Source organism: Diabrotica undecimpunctata, unplaced genomic scaffold (genome assembly GCF_040954645.1).
Source record: "Diabrotica undecimpunctata isolate CICGRU unplaced genomic scaffold, icDiaUnde3 ctg00000621.1, whole genome shotgun sequence".
Taxonomy (NCBI): Eukaryota; Metazoa; Arthropoda; class Insecta; order Coleoptera; family Chrysomelidae; genus Diabrotica; species Diabrotica undecimpunctata.
This window is the reverse complement of record NW_027311921.1, coordinates 51,353-65,658: the sequence shown is the minus strand read 5'-3', so window position 1 is coordinate 65,658 and position 14,306 is coordinate 51,353. Positions and strand designations below refer to the sequence as shown.

The window sequence follows — 14,306 nt, the reverse complement described above, 5'->3', positions numbered from 1 at the left end:
CTTATGAACCTTTCACCACTGAAGAAGTCTCGAACATTATCAAAGAGCTTCATAACTGGAAATCTCCTGGACCAGACGGAGTTCAAAACTTCTGGCTAAAGAAGTTTTGGAGTGTTCATGAGCTTTTAACAGTATTTATTAATAATATTATTTCTAATTCACAGGAAATACCATCATTTCTTACTCAGGGAACCACTTATCTAATACCGAAGGATCAAAGTAATACCCAAGATCCAGCAAAGTACCGCCCAATTACTTGTCTTCCAACTTTGTACAAATTGGTCACATCCTGTGTGGCCCGGCGTATCTACCAACATTGTGCTCTGAACAATATCATAGAGCCTCAACAGAAAGGATGCGCTAAGGGCTCCATGGGCTGCAAAGAACAACTTATTATCGACTCAGTCATTTCTAACCAGGCATACACCAAAAAAAGAAACCTGTTTACTGCCTTCATTGACTACAAGAAGGCTTTTGATTCAGTGCCGCATGAATGGCTGGTAGATATATTAAGAATATATAAAGTCGATGATAATCTCGTGACCTTTTTGAAGAATATAATGGCAGAGTGGAAGACTAAAATTCACCTTCAAATACCGGGTGAAATTAATATCGAAACTGAAAATATCCCTATTAACCGGGGGCTTTTCCAGGGGGACTCGTTGAGTCCACTTTGGTTCTGCCTAGCAATGAACCCACTATCTCAGCTGCTGAACTCTACTGACTCAGGTTTTAGCATCAAAAATAACAACACTGTTGTAGCGAAGCTTAATCATCTGTTGTATATGGATGATTTAAAATTAATGGCTTCCACTCGAAACCACCTAGATGAGATGCTAAAAACTGTAGAAAATTTCTCAAATGATATCAGTATGAATTTTGGACTAGACAAGTGCCGTATACTAAATATAGTCAGAGGAAAGATTCAGCCCGGAGGTTTCGATATGCAAGATGGCCAAAACATCGAGGCAATGGGTGAAAATGATATGTACAAATATCTCGGAGTAAAACAAGCGCGGAAAATTGACCATAAACAAATGAAAACTGAACTAACTTCGGAGTTCGTACGAAGAGTAAGACAACTAAATCGGTCATATCTTAATAGTAAAAATTTGTTTAAGGCATTAAATACGTACGCCTGTTCCGCGCTGAGCTACTCATTTGGTATTATAAAGTGGTCAAAAACAGATATAGAGGATCTTCAGCGGAAAGTAAGAACACTTCTCACAAAGGCGCAAAAACATCACCCACGCAGTGCAGTAGAGAGAACAACATTACCGCGGTATCAAGGGGGAAGAGGACTTATGGATATAGGTGAGCAATTGGATAAACAAATTGCTAATTTAAGAACTTATTTTCAGGTACAGGCTGAGACATCTACTTTACATCGAGCAATTTGCGCAGTAGATGATACGACGCCGCTTAAACTGAGGGAACAAGAAATGCGCATAAACCACCTGACTAAACAAGACAAAATGCGCACCTGGATGAGTAAACCTCTGCATGGGCGACATCTCAATGAGATCAGCCAAGAATATGTCGACAATACAGCGTCGAACTATTGGTTGACATCAGGAAAGATGTTTCCCGAGACTGAGGGTTTCCTACTTGCCATTCAGGATCAGGTTATTCCAACTAAAAATTACCTGAAATATATTGTTAAAGATCCCCAAGTCCAAAATGACAAATGCCGATATGGATGCCAAGCCCAAGAAACCATCCAACATCTTACCGGTGGCTGCCAGGCATTTGTCGGTACTGATTATAAAGAACGCCATGACTCAGTAGGAAAGATTATCCACCAAGAACTAGCTGACAAACTGGGACTTCTCCAAACCGACCATCTTCCTTATTATCAATACGTCCCTGATAGAATGCTTGAAAATGACAACTACAAGCTATACTGGGACCGCACTGTGCTTACAGACCAACCAGTGGCCCATAATAGACCCGATCTCATACTAGTTAATAAAATTACTAGGCAAACAACACTTATTGATGTGACGATACCCAACACCAATAATTTACGTGTTAAATACAACGAAAAGATCGCCAAGTACAGAGATCTAGAAATACAAATCAGGAGACAATGGAGAATGGAAAGTACCTAGACGATACCCATTATTCTTTCTACCACTGGAGTCATCCCGAAGAGCCTCCTAGAAAACATAAAAAAGCTGGGTCTAAACGAACATCTATATAAGATTATGCAGAAAGCTGTGTTACTTTCGACGTCCAGATGCGTACGAAAATTTTTGGGAGATACACCGACATACCAAGTCACCTAGGACTCGATAACATGGAAAGAGTCCCACCAGAGCTCAATCCTTTTGATACCGTAGGTATCTGGGATGAGTGAATTTTCCCCTTAGAGGGAGTGTGAGCCGTATGGCTAAATCTGGATAATAATAATAATAATAACATTTGATCATTTTGAGCAGTGTATTTAATTGGTCTGACATCATATTATATTTATTATGACAGATAAATAATAAAATAAACAAAAAAACAACAAAAAATTGATTACATAATAATATGTTAATTCATAAAGTTTAATAACTATTAAGCTCTAAATTTTGATATTATTTTGAGTTCCTGCATTTTTTTAAGAGCATATAAATGATAGTTTTTACATAAAATAGGGTTGTTGTTATTATTTTTATTATTATTAAGGAATAAAACAAACGACTTAACTCAACAATATATTAAAGCAAGAATTGTAACCAAATTAAAAGATAACTCGGCACTATCAGAGGCAGAAAAACATTTTAACAGTAGCAGAACCACAGCTTTTCTATTAATAAAAAAATTTGAAGGGACAAGAAACTCTCGAAAGAAAGCGAGGGTCTGGAAGACCAATACTATATTAAATTTGGGTATTTAAAAATAAAAATTATTATCTGGTAATATCTCCATCAGCATTGATAACAGCTTGTAGTCTTCGGTCCATCTGCGTGAAAGGAACTATAAAATTGTCTTCTTCGGAGAGCTCTTCCCAAACCTGTTATATATCGTACCACAGCCTTTCAGCATTTTGAGGTATAAAATTACGCTGATACAACCGTTTTATAATAACCCCCCCCCCCACACATTCTTGATTGCGTTTAAATCTGCAATGTAGCTGGGTCATGGTAAGGTTTCGATTTTGTTATTCTGGAAGCCACTCGCTTATTATATTTGCTGTGTGAACAGGACAATTATCTTGTTGGAGGATAAAATTATTTTCTGGATACAATTGTTCTATCCTGGGAAACATAATGTTTTCTAGAATATTCAGATAAGTTTGCCCAACAAACCTGCCATTAATACGCCATACCATTGCCATTCCTCTAGATGAAATCCATCCACATACAATGGCGCTAAAATGACCAGCTACTCAATATCTATCAACATATAGAGGATTAAATCTATTATTATCTGATCAATACACACCAAGTTTGCCCTTTTGAGAAAATTAAAAAATTTTGTCATCTGTAAATATTACCCCGTCTCAAAAATTTTGATTTTGTACCTGATGGTTTAAAGCAAGTATAAGTCTTGATTGCTTTTGTTCTGGTGTAAGAGCTTGTTTTTTTTGCTGCAGTTCGGTAGCTAAGACGCGATGCTTTAATTCTGCGCCAAGTTGTTGTCTTTCTTCCCGGAAACTGTGACATAATTCTTGCAGTTTTCGCATCTTTAAAGCTCTAATAAAGTTCTCATCTCTCCAAAAGCGTACGATTTTCATGAACAGTAGATATTTTAGGTTTTCCAGAACCTTGCTTTCCTTCGAGAGTTTCCTGTTCTCTTGATATTTTATTAATATTAAAAACTGTTGTTCTGCTTACGTTAAAATGGTTCGCTACGGCAGATAGTGACCAACCATCTTCTACTTTTGTTACAATTCCTGCTTTTAGTTCTTTACTACCATGTGGGGCCATTTTTTGAGGTTGAACAGAATGAGTTATCTGACAAATTTCAAGATTTGGCAGTGACAATGATAGTATGTAAATAATAAGTATTTATCCTTCAAAACACACAAAAAGCTTGGAAATATGCATGTAGAAAACATAGAACGTTTTGTTTTCGATAAAATTGTCTTCGAATAATATATAACTTTAAAATAAGCGACACTTTATGCTGAAAATATATTATTTTTTTAAAAATTTACAATTTACGGTAGATATTGAACAAACAAGCAGAAGAGGCGACCCAGATAAAATGCGACCTGCCCCCGTTTTCCTGTTGCGTTCTTCTCGAACTTTTTCCGTTTGCCGTACTATTAGATCCGACTCTAACGATAATTGGTGTTGGAGAAAAGTTGGTGGAAGTTGCGGGTGACAAAAACAAACTTCTTGGGAAGCCGTTGACGAAGTATTTTAAATTAAGGACACCAAAGGGAATATCTTTCACGTGGAAAAATGTAAGTATTTCATATTTTTTATTGGATTGTGCATACCTTGATTTTTAATTGATGCTATGTTGGTGCGTCTTTCCTCAGTTACTCATAGAATTCTTAACATTTTTATGTACCAAAAAATTCAATAAATTTAAATAACTTGATTGCTATGTTCGGACTGAGATCATAGATTAGATGCTAGATCTCTAATAAAATAAGCAAGATCAACAGATCAGTAGATCAAAATAAGAAATCTGTACTCTGTGTAACCAGTCACGCATCTTCAATTGACGTTTCTTTTACTGCTATTTTTTTATTGATATCCCAATTTATTACAATTTGCATTTTTTACAAAGTAAGCATTAAGTAATGTTTATGACGCTTAAACTATTGACATGTGACGAACATATTCATTAACCCCCTGAGATCAGACCTGATCTTTTTTGTTTTTTTTTTATTAAATAATAGAATTCGTATGATTTTTAGTGTAAAAGCACATGCTAAATGTGAAAAAATAGGATGCGATCAGGATCGCATCAATACTTTTGTTTTAGCCTTACAACCTGAAAGCTTATATCTAACAGAATTTTGTAACTCGGATGCTATTGCAGGAATGTGTTGTGTCTTTCTCTTAGTAGACGTTTGAAGTGATGTTTTAGATTTGTAACTGTTTCTAGTTGAAATTTTCCCAAAATCAGAATTTTCAGAAATGTTATTAACCTGTAACCTAGAGAGCGCGTCCCCAGGTGGAGGATAGGGGAATGCCCGACCCGGTTTACCGGTGGGTTGGAGGGAAATAAAATACCTCCCGTGGACCAACAGGTGATTCACCTGTTGAATGATTGCCGGTATAAGCGATCCCACCATTTACTGGCCAACGGCTTCGGGCGGGTGAGCTAGTATGTGGAAGGGCACTCTTTTGTCCTGAGATCGAGAAATCGGTCTCGAAGGCGGATGAGCCAAGGATGGTCAACGATAAGAGGATGCAGAAGGCAACGGGGAACCACTGCATTAAGGACTCATAGAGTACCCCTAGCTAAGTCATTATGGTGTACACCAAAAATACTGGAAACCCTACTGATCATGGGAACAGGATACCAAGATTCGGCAGAGTGAAAGAAACACAAGACTACAAGGCTCACTTGGTCGTGAACATGCGAAATCCTTGTACAAGAGCGCAGAAACCAACAACTTTAAGAGTTGCAACGTGGAATGTTAAAAGTTTGTTCTCTGCAGGAAAACTGGATAATGTTGAACAAGAAATGAATAGACTAAACATTGATGTTTTAGGAATCAGCGATACACAATAGCCAGGATCTGGGAAATGTTCAACACGAAATGATGGCATATTTTATTACTCCGGAATCGACAACAACACTCATCGTTACGGAGTTGGCATCATCATTTCAAAGAAATGAAAAAACTCTCTGATTACCTGTAGGTACTTTTTATTCAGAGCGCTTACTATTAATACAAATTAAAGAAAGACATAACTTAATAAATCTTATTCAATGAAATAGACAACTCTACAACGATTTAGAAGAACAAATACTGAGAAATCAAATAGACTACATTATGATAGCAAGGAGGTATCGTAATGCTGTTAAATGTACTAAGACGTACCCAAGAGTTGATATAGGCTCAGATCATAATCCGGTAGCTACTGTGATAGAGGCGACACCAAAAAAGATTAGAAGACTACACAGAAAGGCACTAGATTTAAATAAACTTAGAAACAAAAATATACGACAAAAAATAGGAGAAGAAATAAATGAAAACCTCCGTTCAGTGCAACAACAAATTAACGATACAAATAACGTTAACCAAAAGTTAAAGTACATAAATACAGCTATACAAACAGCAGGAAAAAAACATCTTACAAAAACAACAACAAAGAATAAGGGGTGGATGACACAAGATATACTAGATTTGATGTAACAAAGAAGAAAGATGAAGAATTACCTAGACAAATACAAAGAAATAAACAAACACATAAAAAAGAGAATAAAAGAAGCCAAAGAAGCGTGGATTAAAAAACAGTGTGAAGAAATGGAAACCTATGAGGAAAAGTACGATGCGTTCAATATGCACAAAAAAGTAAAAGATATAACAGGAAGCATAAAGAAATACCTAATAGGTAAACTTAAAGACAAAGATGGAAATCTTATTGTAGACCTAGAGAGTAAAATAAAAAGATGGACAGAATACCTGAATGAATTATTTGAAGACGATAGAAACAACTTAACTCAGAGAATCAATGCAACTGGGCCAGACATATTGAAAGAAGAAGTAGAATACGCAATAAGAAACGCTAAAAATGGAAAAGCAAATGGACCTGATGAAATTCCTACAGAACTGTTGAAGCTGTGAATAATAAATCCGTAACTATAATATTACATCTATTCAATACAATATACAGTACTGGTATAATACCTCAAGAATGGTCGCTGTCTACGTTTGTCACCATACCGAAGAAAACTAAAGCAACGCAATGTTCAGTTTATCGAACAATCTTTTTGATAAGTCATCTGTTAAAAATATTTCTTAGTCATCCACAACCGAATCTATCAAAAGTTAGAAATCGATATTAACGATACACAGATGGGATTCAGAAAAGGATTAGGTAAAAGAGAAGCTCTCTTTGCCTTAAACGTCCTGACACAGAAATGTCTAGATGTTAACCAAGAGGTACACGCCTGCTTTATAGACTTTGAAAAGGCCTTTGACAAAGTACGCCACAATAAACTCAAAGAAATCCTGGAGGGTAAAAACATCGACAACAGAGACATACAAATAATATTAAATCTGTACTGGAATCAGCGAGCTAATATAAAAATAAAAGATCAAACATCGGACGAAATAGAAATACGTAGAGGAGTACGACAGGGTTGTATATTGTCACCGCTCTTGTTTAATATCTACAGCGAACAATTATGCCAAGAATCTCTCTCACATGCAAACGAAGGGATAATAGTCAATGGAGAAGATATCAATAACATTCGATATGCTGACGATACTGTGATAATGGCAAGAACAGCAGAAGATCTACAACATCTAGTTGAAAGTATGAATGAGATATGTAATAACTACGGCATAAGTATGAACGTCAAAAAACCAAATATATGACCTTCAGTAAAAATCCAATATATGACACTAGTAATGCAATAAACGATACCCAACTCGAAAAAGTAAGCGAATACAATAATACAAATACTTGGGAACCCTCATCAATGAAACAGGTGAAGAAAATCACGAGATAAAAAGACGTATTGAAATTGCCAGATCTACCTTTATAAAAATGAAAAAATTATTTTGTAATCGTGATATTAGTATTCAGCTACGAACTAGAATGTTAAAATGCTATGTATTCAGTACTTTGCTGTACGGTGTTGAGGCATGGACTCTTAAACAGAGAAATGTTAAAAATCTTGAAAGATTTGAGATGTGGTGCTACCGCCGTATACTAAAAATAAGTTGGGTGGATAAAATTACAAATGAAGAGGTAATACGCAGAATAAATAACTATCCAGAAGTTATACCGAATATAAAAAAGAGAAAACTTGAATACTTAGGCCACCTGATGAGAGGACAAAAGTACACATTCCTACAAATTATAATGCAAGGAAAAATTCAAAGACGCAGAAATCTAGGCCGTAGAAAAATGTCCTGGATGAGAAATTTAAGAGAGTGATTTGGCTGTACTACTGACGAATTATTCAAAACAACAGTAAATAAAATTAGAATCGACCTAATGATATTCAATCTCCGATAGGAGAGGCACTCAAAGAAAAAGAAGATCTTTAAATAGCTATTTTAAACTCCAGGAACTTTATAACGGTTTTATTAGCCTTAACAAGTTGCTTATGGTCATCTTTATATAGGATCCAAGAATTGGCAATCGCATGGTCAAATATGTGAAAAATGGTTTTGACTGTCCATTTCTTACTTCTAGCTCCCATTCGATAATAACTGATCCTCCTGTCAATTAAATCTATTCCCCCTATGTATTCGTTGCACCTTTTAACAATGTTTGGTCTAGGTACCTCAACATATCGGAAGTCTTTTTTGACCATCGCTTACATTCATCTGAAGGTTCTATTTGCAATGCAGTTGACGCTAGCATAACTGATTTCATATCATACCATTGGACTATGTTAATTTTTCCATCAGATCTTACATTTTGCTTACAAGAACCACGACCTAATCGACTCATCACCTTATCCGATATTACATGAACTGCTTTGAGTATTCTGGATCTCATTATTGCACCAGTGAAAAAATATTTTTGTTTAACATGTACTTAAGTAAAGGTAAGGTGGTGAAATAGCTATTGATGAATGTGTTCCTTCTACTAATCTTGTAGATAACTTAATAACTGCTGATGGACCAATGCTCAAATTCTTAGCATCATCATCATTCTGCAAAAATGTGTTTTTCCCTTGATAAATATCCAAGTCTAATATTAATAATTTGAGAGTGACGCAGACACAATTTTTTAATCCGTCTGGATTAGGTTTATCTCGAACAAGTTGTTTCATGTTACACACGCCCGTAAAAGGCATCATTTGTTCGTCCACAGCTACCTCACTGTATCTTGGAAGTGTCAAGCACCTTCTTCGTATTCTTTCAACTAAAGGCCGGGTCTTAAATAATTTGTCAGTGTTTCTTTGATCTTAAGGCACTATCTCTCAGCGTTAATAACTACTTTTAAATTGCTTCTGATTTGAAAATATCTCTCACGTGTCATGGCTTGTGCAATACTGTTGACTTTTATTGTCTTAGTCCAAAACATTCTAATTTGTGCATACTTTAGACAGGACATTAGAATAGATATTCCAAAAATAAATTTCATCTCAGTTAGAGTATCGTTCAATAATATCAACGTTCCATCCTCTGGAATATCCTGTACGACGGGGTGTTGAGGCTACAGATGCCAAGGGGATGCACTCTTGTAGCTTATGCCGATGATCTCGCACTGGTTGCGAAGGCGAGTCAGAAAACGGACATGGGTACACAGCCCTGCGTCGCATTAGTAGGTGGATCAGAGAGAACGATCTACAGCTAGCGCCTCAGAAAACTGAGGTGTTAGTTCTCAAAAGGAGCCGAAAAAAATCTTCTCTTCGCTTTATAGTGGAAGGTGTGGCGGTTGCACCGGTTAAATCGATTAAGTATCTGGGAGTCTGGTTGTCGAAAGGAGTAAGGTTCGGAGTACACATATAAAAGACGGTAGAGAAGGCGAACCGAAATCTGGAGGCGTTGATACGGCTGATGCCAAACATTGGAGGCCCAGGTAGCACCAGAAGAAAGGTATTAAATGGAGTTTTTTAGTCGGTAGTAACCTACTCTGCCCCCGTGTGGTATAGCGTACTAAACACTGCGAAATACGCTAAGCTGATGGAGACTTCGCAAAGGCGAATGCTCCTCAGGGTATTTAGCGCATATAGGACAGTTTCAAATATCATTGGAGCGGTGATACCGTTCATTTTGTTGTGCAAAGAGCGAGCGGGGGTGTATGCGAGGAGGATGGATGTAAATATAGATGAAAATGAGAGAGAAAGAACGATAGTAGAGTGGCAGAGAAAATGGGCGAGTGGAAAGGCAAGGTGGACGAAAAAGCTTATTCCCGATCTGAGGCCGTGGTGGGAATGTAAGTTTAGGAAACTAGACTACTTCCTGACGCAATTTCTGACTGAACATGGTAGTTTTGGCACCTTCACAAATAGAATAGGCAAATCTGCCTCGGCAAACTGTACTGTTTGTAGGGTACCGGACGCTCCCGCCCACATTTTTAACTGCCAGAGATGGGCAAATGAGAGGGGGGATTTCGAGAGGCGAATGGGTTTCGGGCTGGATGAAAGAAACGTTGTAAACATAATGTTGAGAGGAGAGAAAGAATGACGAGAAGTACACTGTCTGATTTCTGGGGTGATGAAGAAAAAGAGCAGGAGGACAGAGGAGAAATTTGAGCCAGGTATCTGAAATTTAGGGTTATGAAATTTATGGTTAATATTATTTATTAGTTTATGGCCTAACGTCTGAAACATTTTCTGATTTACAGTAACAGGTATGGTTATTTATAAATTTTTAGTTTTTTATTTTAGTTCTTCATTGAGTGGCAAGACCTCCTCTCTGGAACGATGGTTAAGGTTTTAGCCGGAACACAGTTAATCCGGCACTAACCTGGGGTCCTCTGGCCTAGTATCCTACTCGACGGAAAGATACCAGGGTGTCTTGTACCGTGACGTAGATGTCCAAAAAAGTTTTCCCCCACCGTTGCCTGTCAGAATTCAACGGATACCTTCTTAGACTCTTACTAGAATCTGACAATACGGCAATTAAAAATAAAAGAGTAACGTTTAAAGGTTTTCCTTTTTCTTGCAAAAATTTAATATTTGTACAATTACAAAAATATTCTCAAAATGTGAAACATCAAAATGTGAAACATCAACACCGATAGTTTTCAACTTTCTAATTTTGCCTCTCGTGGACTATATCGACACATCTAGTAAAGTCTACATTCTAAGGAACAAAAACACCTATTTTGTTTCATATATTTCGATTTTCAAGCGTTTTTTTTTCGTCCATTAAGTAGCACGTTATCTAATTCATCTTTGGATGGTATTTTTGTATCTTGTTCATCACCTGTATACTGAGCCAAATCTGATTGCTGAAGCTAAAGCTTCATTTTGATCAAAGGAGTCTTCAGAGTTTTCAGAATCTGAAAGTCTATATCCAAATTTATCAGCCATCCACGAAATTTTTCATTGTCAACTTCGGGTCTTACATATTTTTTATTCCCAAAGACAACTAAAACAACAAAGGCTAATATAATATTTTATATAAATTACTAATTTATTTGGGAATTAAAGCTACAACTGTAGTTTTAAATTAATTTATTGACGTTTCATGCATAATACTACATAATATTTTATGTGTGCCTAAGGACCTGTCGTCCATAAAAATGGACATCCCTGTTTTAGATAAAAAACAAACTCAAAATGGTTTGCTGAGACAACTACAAACACACATAAATATATTTATAATATCATATGTTATTCAACTAAGCAATATCTAGGTTAATATTCTACTAAAATTAGCTACTTACCACAATTGTTTTTCTACAGCTGCCCTCCATGTTTGTCACATGCGATTAACAGGTTAACTAAAATTAACAGCATTAGCATGAAAACGTGCTCTCTGCAATACGGCGCGCTGTTGTCAGGTTCACTAGTATATAATTACGATAGACCGTGGGACTAGGCCGTTCTTGCCAACAAAATATATAATACGTAAATGTCTATTTAATTGGACATCAGGTCTCAGGAGGTTAAGTCTATTAAACTATTATTGGTTCTGGTAAGAAGATGATTAGCACTACACTTTTTATTTGCTCACACTAGATCACTAGGCACTGTACGTTTTAACCTATGCATTGTACGCATCTGCATCAAATTCCTTGCTAGGTGATTAGGGTGTTTCTGCAATCGGTCATTGTCTTTTTTTATTCGATATGTCATTTCTTCCTTTACATAAGTTATTTCTGCATCTCAATGTATGGCGCTGTTGGTGATATACCATGGTATATTTTAAATCATCCTTAGTATTTTGGATTAGTTCTCTTCCTAGGTTGCCTGTCCGTTCCGAACGTTGGCGATCATTTCGGCTATGATGACTTTGTTGGTTGCTATACGGAATAGAAGTGTTGATGTCTTTCTATACCATGCCCTCAGGTTAGCAAGCCAGGATATTCTTCTTCGTCCTGGGGCCCTTTTTCCTTCAATTTTACCTTGCAAAATGCATTGGAGTAGCTCGTATCTGCCTTCATTTCTCATTATATGTCCCAAGTACTGCAGCTAGCGGCTCTTCACGATGTTGACCAAATCCGCAGTTGTGTTCATCCTACGCAGTGACCATAGCTCAAAAGCCTGAAGTTTTGATAGAGTTTCCGCCTTCAATGTCCACGTTTCTACTCCGTATAGAAGCACTGAGTACACATAACAGTTAAGGAGCCTTATTTTTGTTTCTCTCATGGCTCTTGAACACAGAACTCATAGTCAAGAATGCACTTTATGCCTTTCCGATGCGACATTTAATCTCTTGGGTATTGTCCTACGACTTATTAATTATAGTTCCTAAGTAGTTGGATTAGTACGTTTGTATAATTTCTATATTAGAATTTGCAGCTGTTTCCCACAGTTCTATCACACAAGTCCATGCTAGCTTTTACACCGCTATGTATAGTGATACTGACGAGGCGAATGATGTAATAAAAGCAATTCTCACATCGTATCAGGATAACTACCCAATAAAAACTAAGACGAATAACAAGAATAACGTATTGGTTGAGCAGGAAACTAGAAAAACTAAGAAAAGAAGTAAAAAGGCTATCGAATAAAGCCAAAAAATAGCCGAACAGGGAAATATACAGAAAAACTCTTACAGAATAGATACCAGAAAGAAGGCAATATAAGTATTGCAAAGAGTGCAAAAATTTATTTGTGTAGAAATCAAAGACTTACATTTTTGCTTACTGATAAGCAAAATAGTGATTTCAACATTCTGATCGCGATGCAAAAGTAGTCTTAGCGTTATAGAAGTTTAAACTTTAAGAATTCAGAGGTGCTTTGTTGCTTTGAACTTTAGTTGATAGAATAACATGCACATTCTGCGAAATGTTAAGAGAAGTTAAAGCAACTTAAAGATTTACATTTGTTAAAGTAAAACATAGGTCTATTGGTTAGAGTTCTATCAGCTACTTTATATACCAACAGTTTATTTCACAAGGGTTATACATTTTTTTTAATTTCAATCCAAATTGTTTGATGTTGTTAAGGAATATTCTTCAGGTTTGTGTTTTGTTCAAGTATATCTACAAATACTTGGATTAAAGAAGATTTTACCAATATAGTGCAAAAAGTGATATTCTTTCTCTGTATTTTGTCAAAGTAGCCTGCACTGATTTCATTTTGTTAACTATAATTCTCCTTTTTGATGTTCAACTCATTCATTTTCTTACTCCTTCCATCCACGTTTTCTTCGGTTATCCTTTCTTCTGTCCTCCTGTAGGTGTCCATCTTCCTTCATTTTATCCTCTTTCTTCTAGAAATCCTTAGCTATCGCCTTATTCTATCTTTGTTTGGTTTCTTTCTGTTTATCGCCATGTTTCACACCCTTTTAATAGCATACTATTTATCATGTTTAGGTATTTCTGTGCTAATTCTGCAAGGAATTAAAAAACTATGTCAAGTACACCTTTTTGTGGTATAGTTTTTATTATAATGACTTCTTTTTTTACATATTCATACCTTATATTCATACCTTAACGTATTCGCTACCCCCTGCCCTTTCCATCGATACCTTGCACGTTGTTGTACGTTGAGCCGTTTAGACGTTACAAGCTTAGTGTCCTTTTGGCAATGCCGCTATCTTTGTTTTTGCTTCAACGTATTCGTTACCCCCTCCCCTTTCCGACGATACCTTGCACGTCACGATCGGACGAGCCGTTTTACCCCCACCACAAAATGAGCCAAAAATGACCAGAATGGACCTTAGCCATTTCTTAGGGGATTTAACATGGGAAAGTACGCCGAACTGTTGCTGCCCTTTTACTTAAAGTCGCTATGAAAGACACCTTAGCTTGAAAAGTACCCAGAGAAAGATAGCTGGGATGGCTGGGTCATCTGCAAATTTTGCTGTAAAGGTTAGAGATTTCTTAGGCAACAGCTTTAGAAAGAAATGGATGGTTTAAGGTGGATTCAAATTTTTGTACACAAGATCACTAGATCTATACTGTATATTATATACTCTGAACATGAATTTATGTGTAATATTTTCGTCGAAATTTAGACAGTTCTAATTAGGTCAGGAAATGAAGCACTAAAAAGCACTAAACTTACCAATTTTTTGCATTCGATTTATGTACGTGTCAGGA

The 14,306-nt window shown here is 36.4% G+C and overlaps 1 protein-coding gene across 1 annotated transcript in view; it reads left to right on the top strand.

Annotated features, from left to right (window-relative positions):
- LOC140431284 (soluble guanylate cyclase 89Da-like) overlaps window positions 1-14,306 on the top strand; it is a gene marked incomplete at its 3' end in the record, with an annotated part of 106,111 nt that overhangs the window by 43,725 nt on the left and 48,080 nt on the right. The window contains exon 5 of the mRNA XM_072519218.1: window positions 4,160-4,399. Coding sequence (XP_072375319.1) covers window positions 4,160-4,399 — 240 coding nt within the window. The remainder of the gene's footprint in view (window positions 1-4,159; window positions 4,400-14,306) is intronic.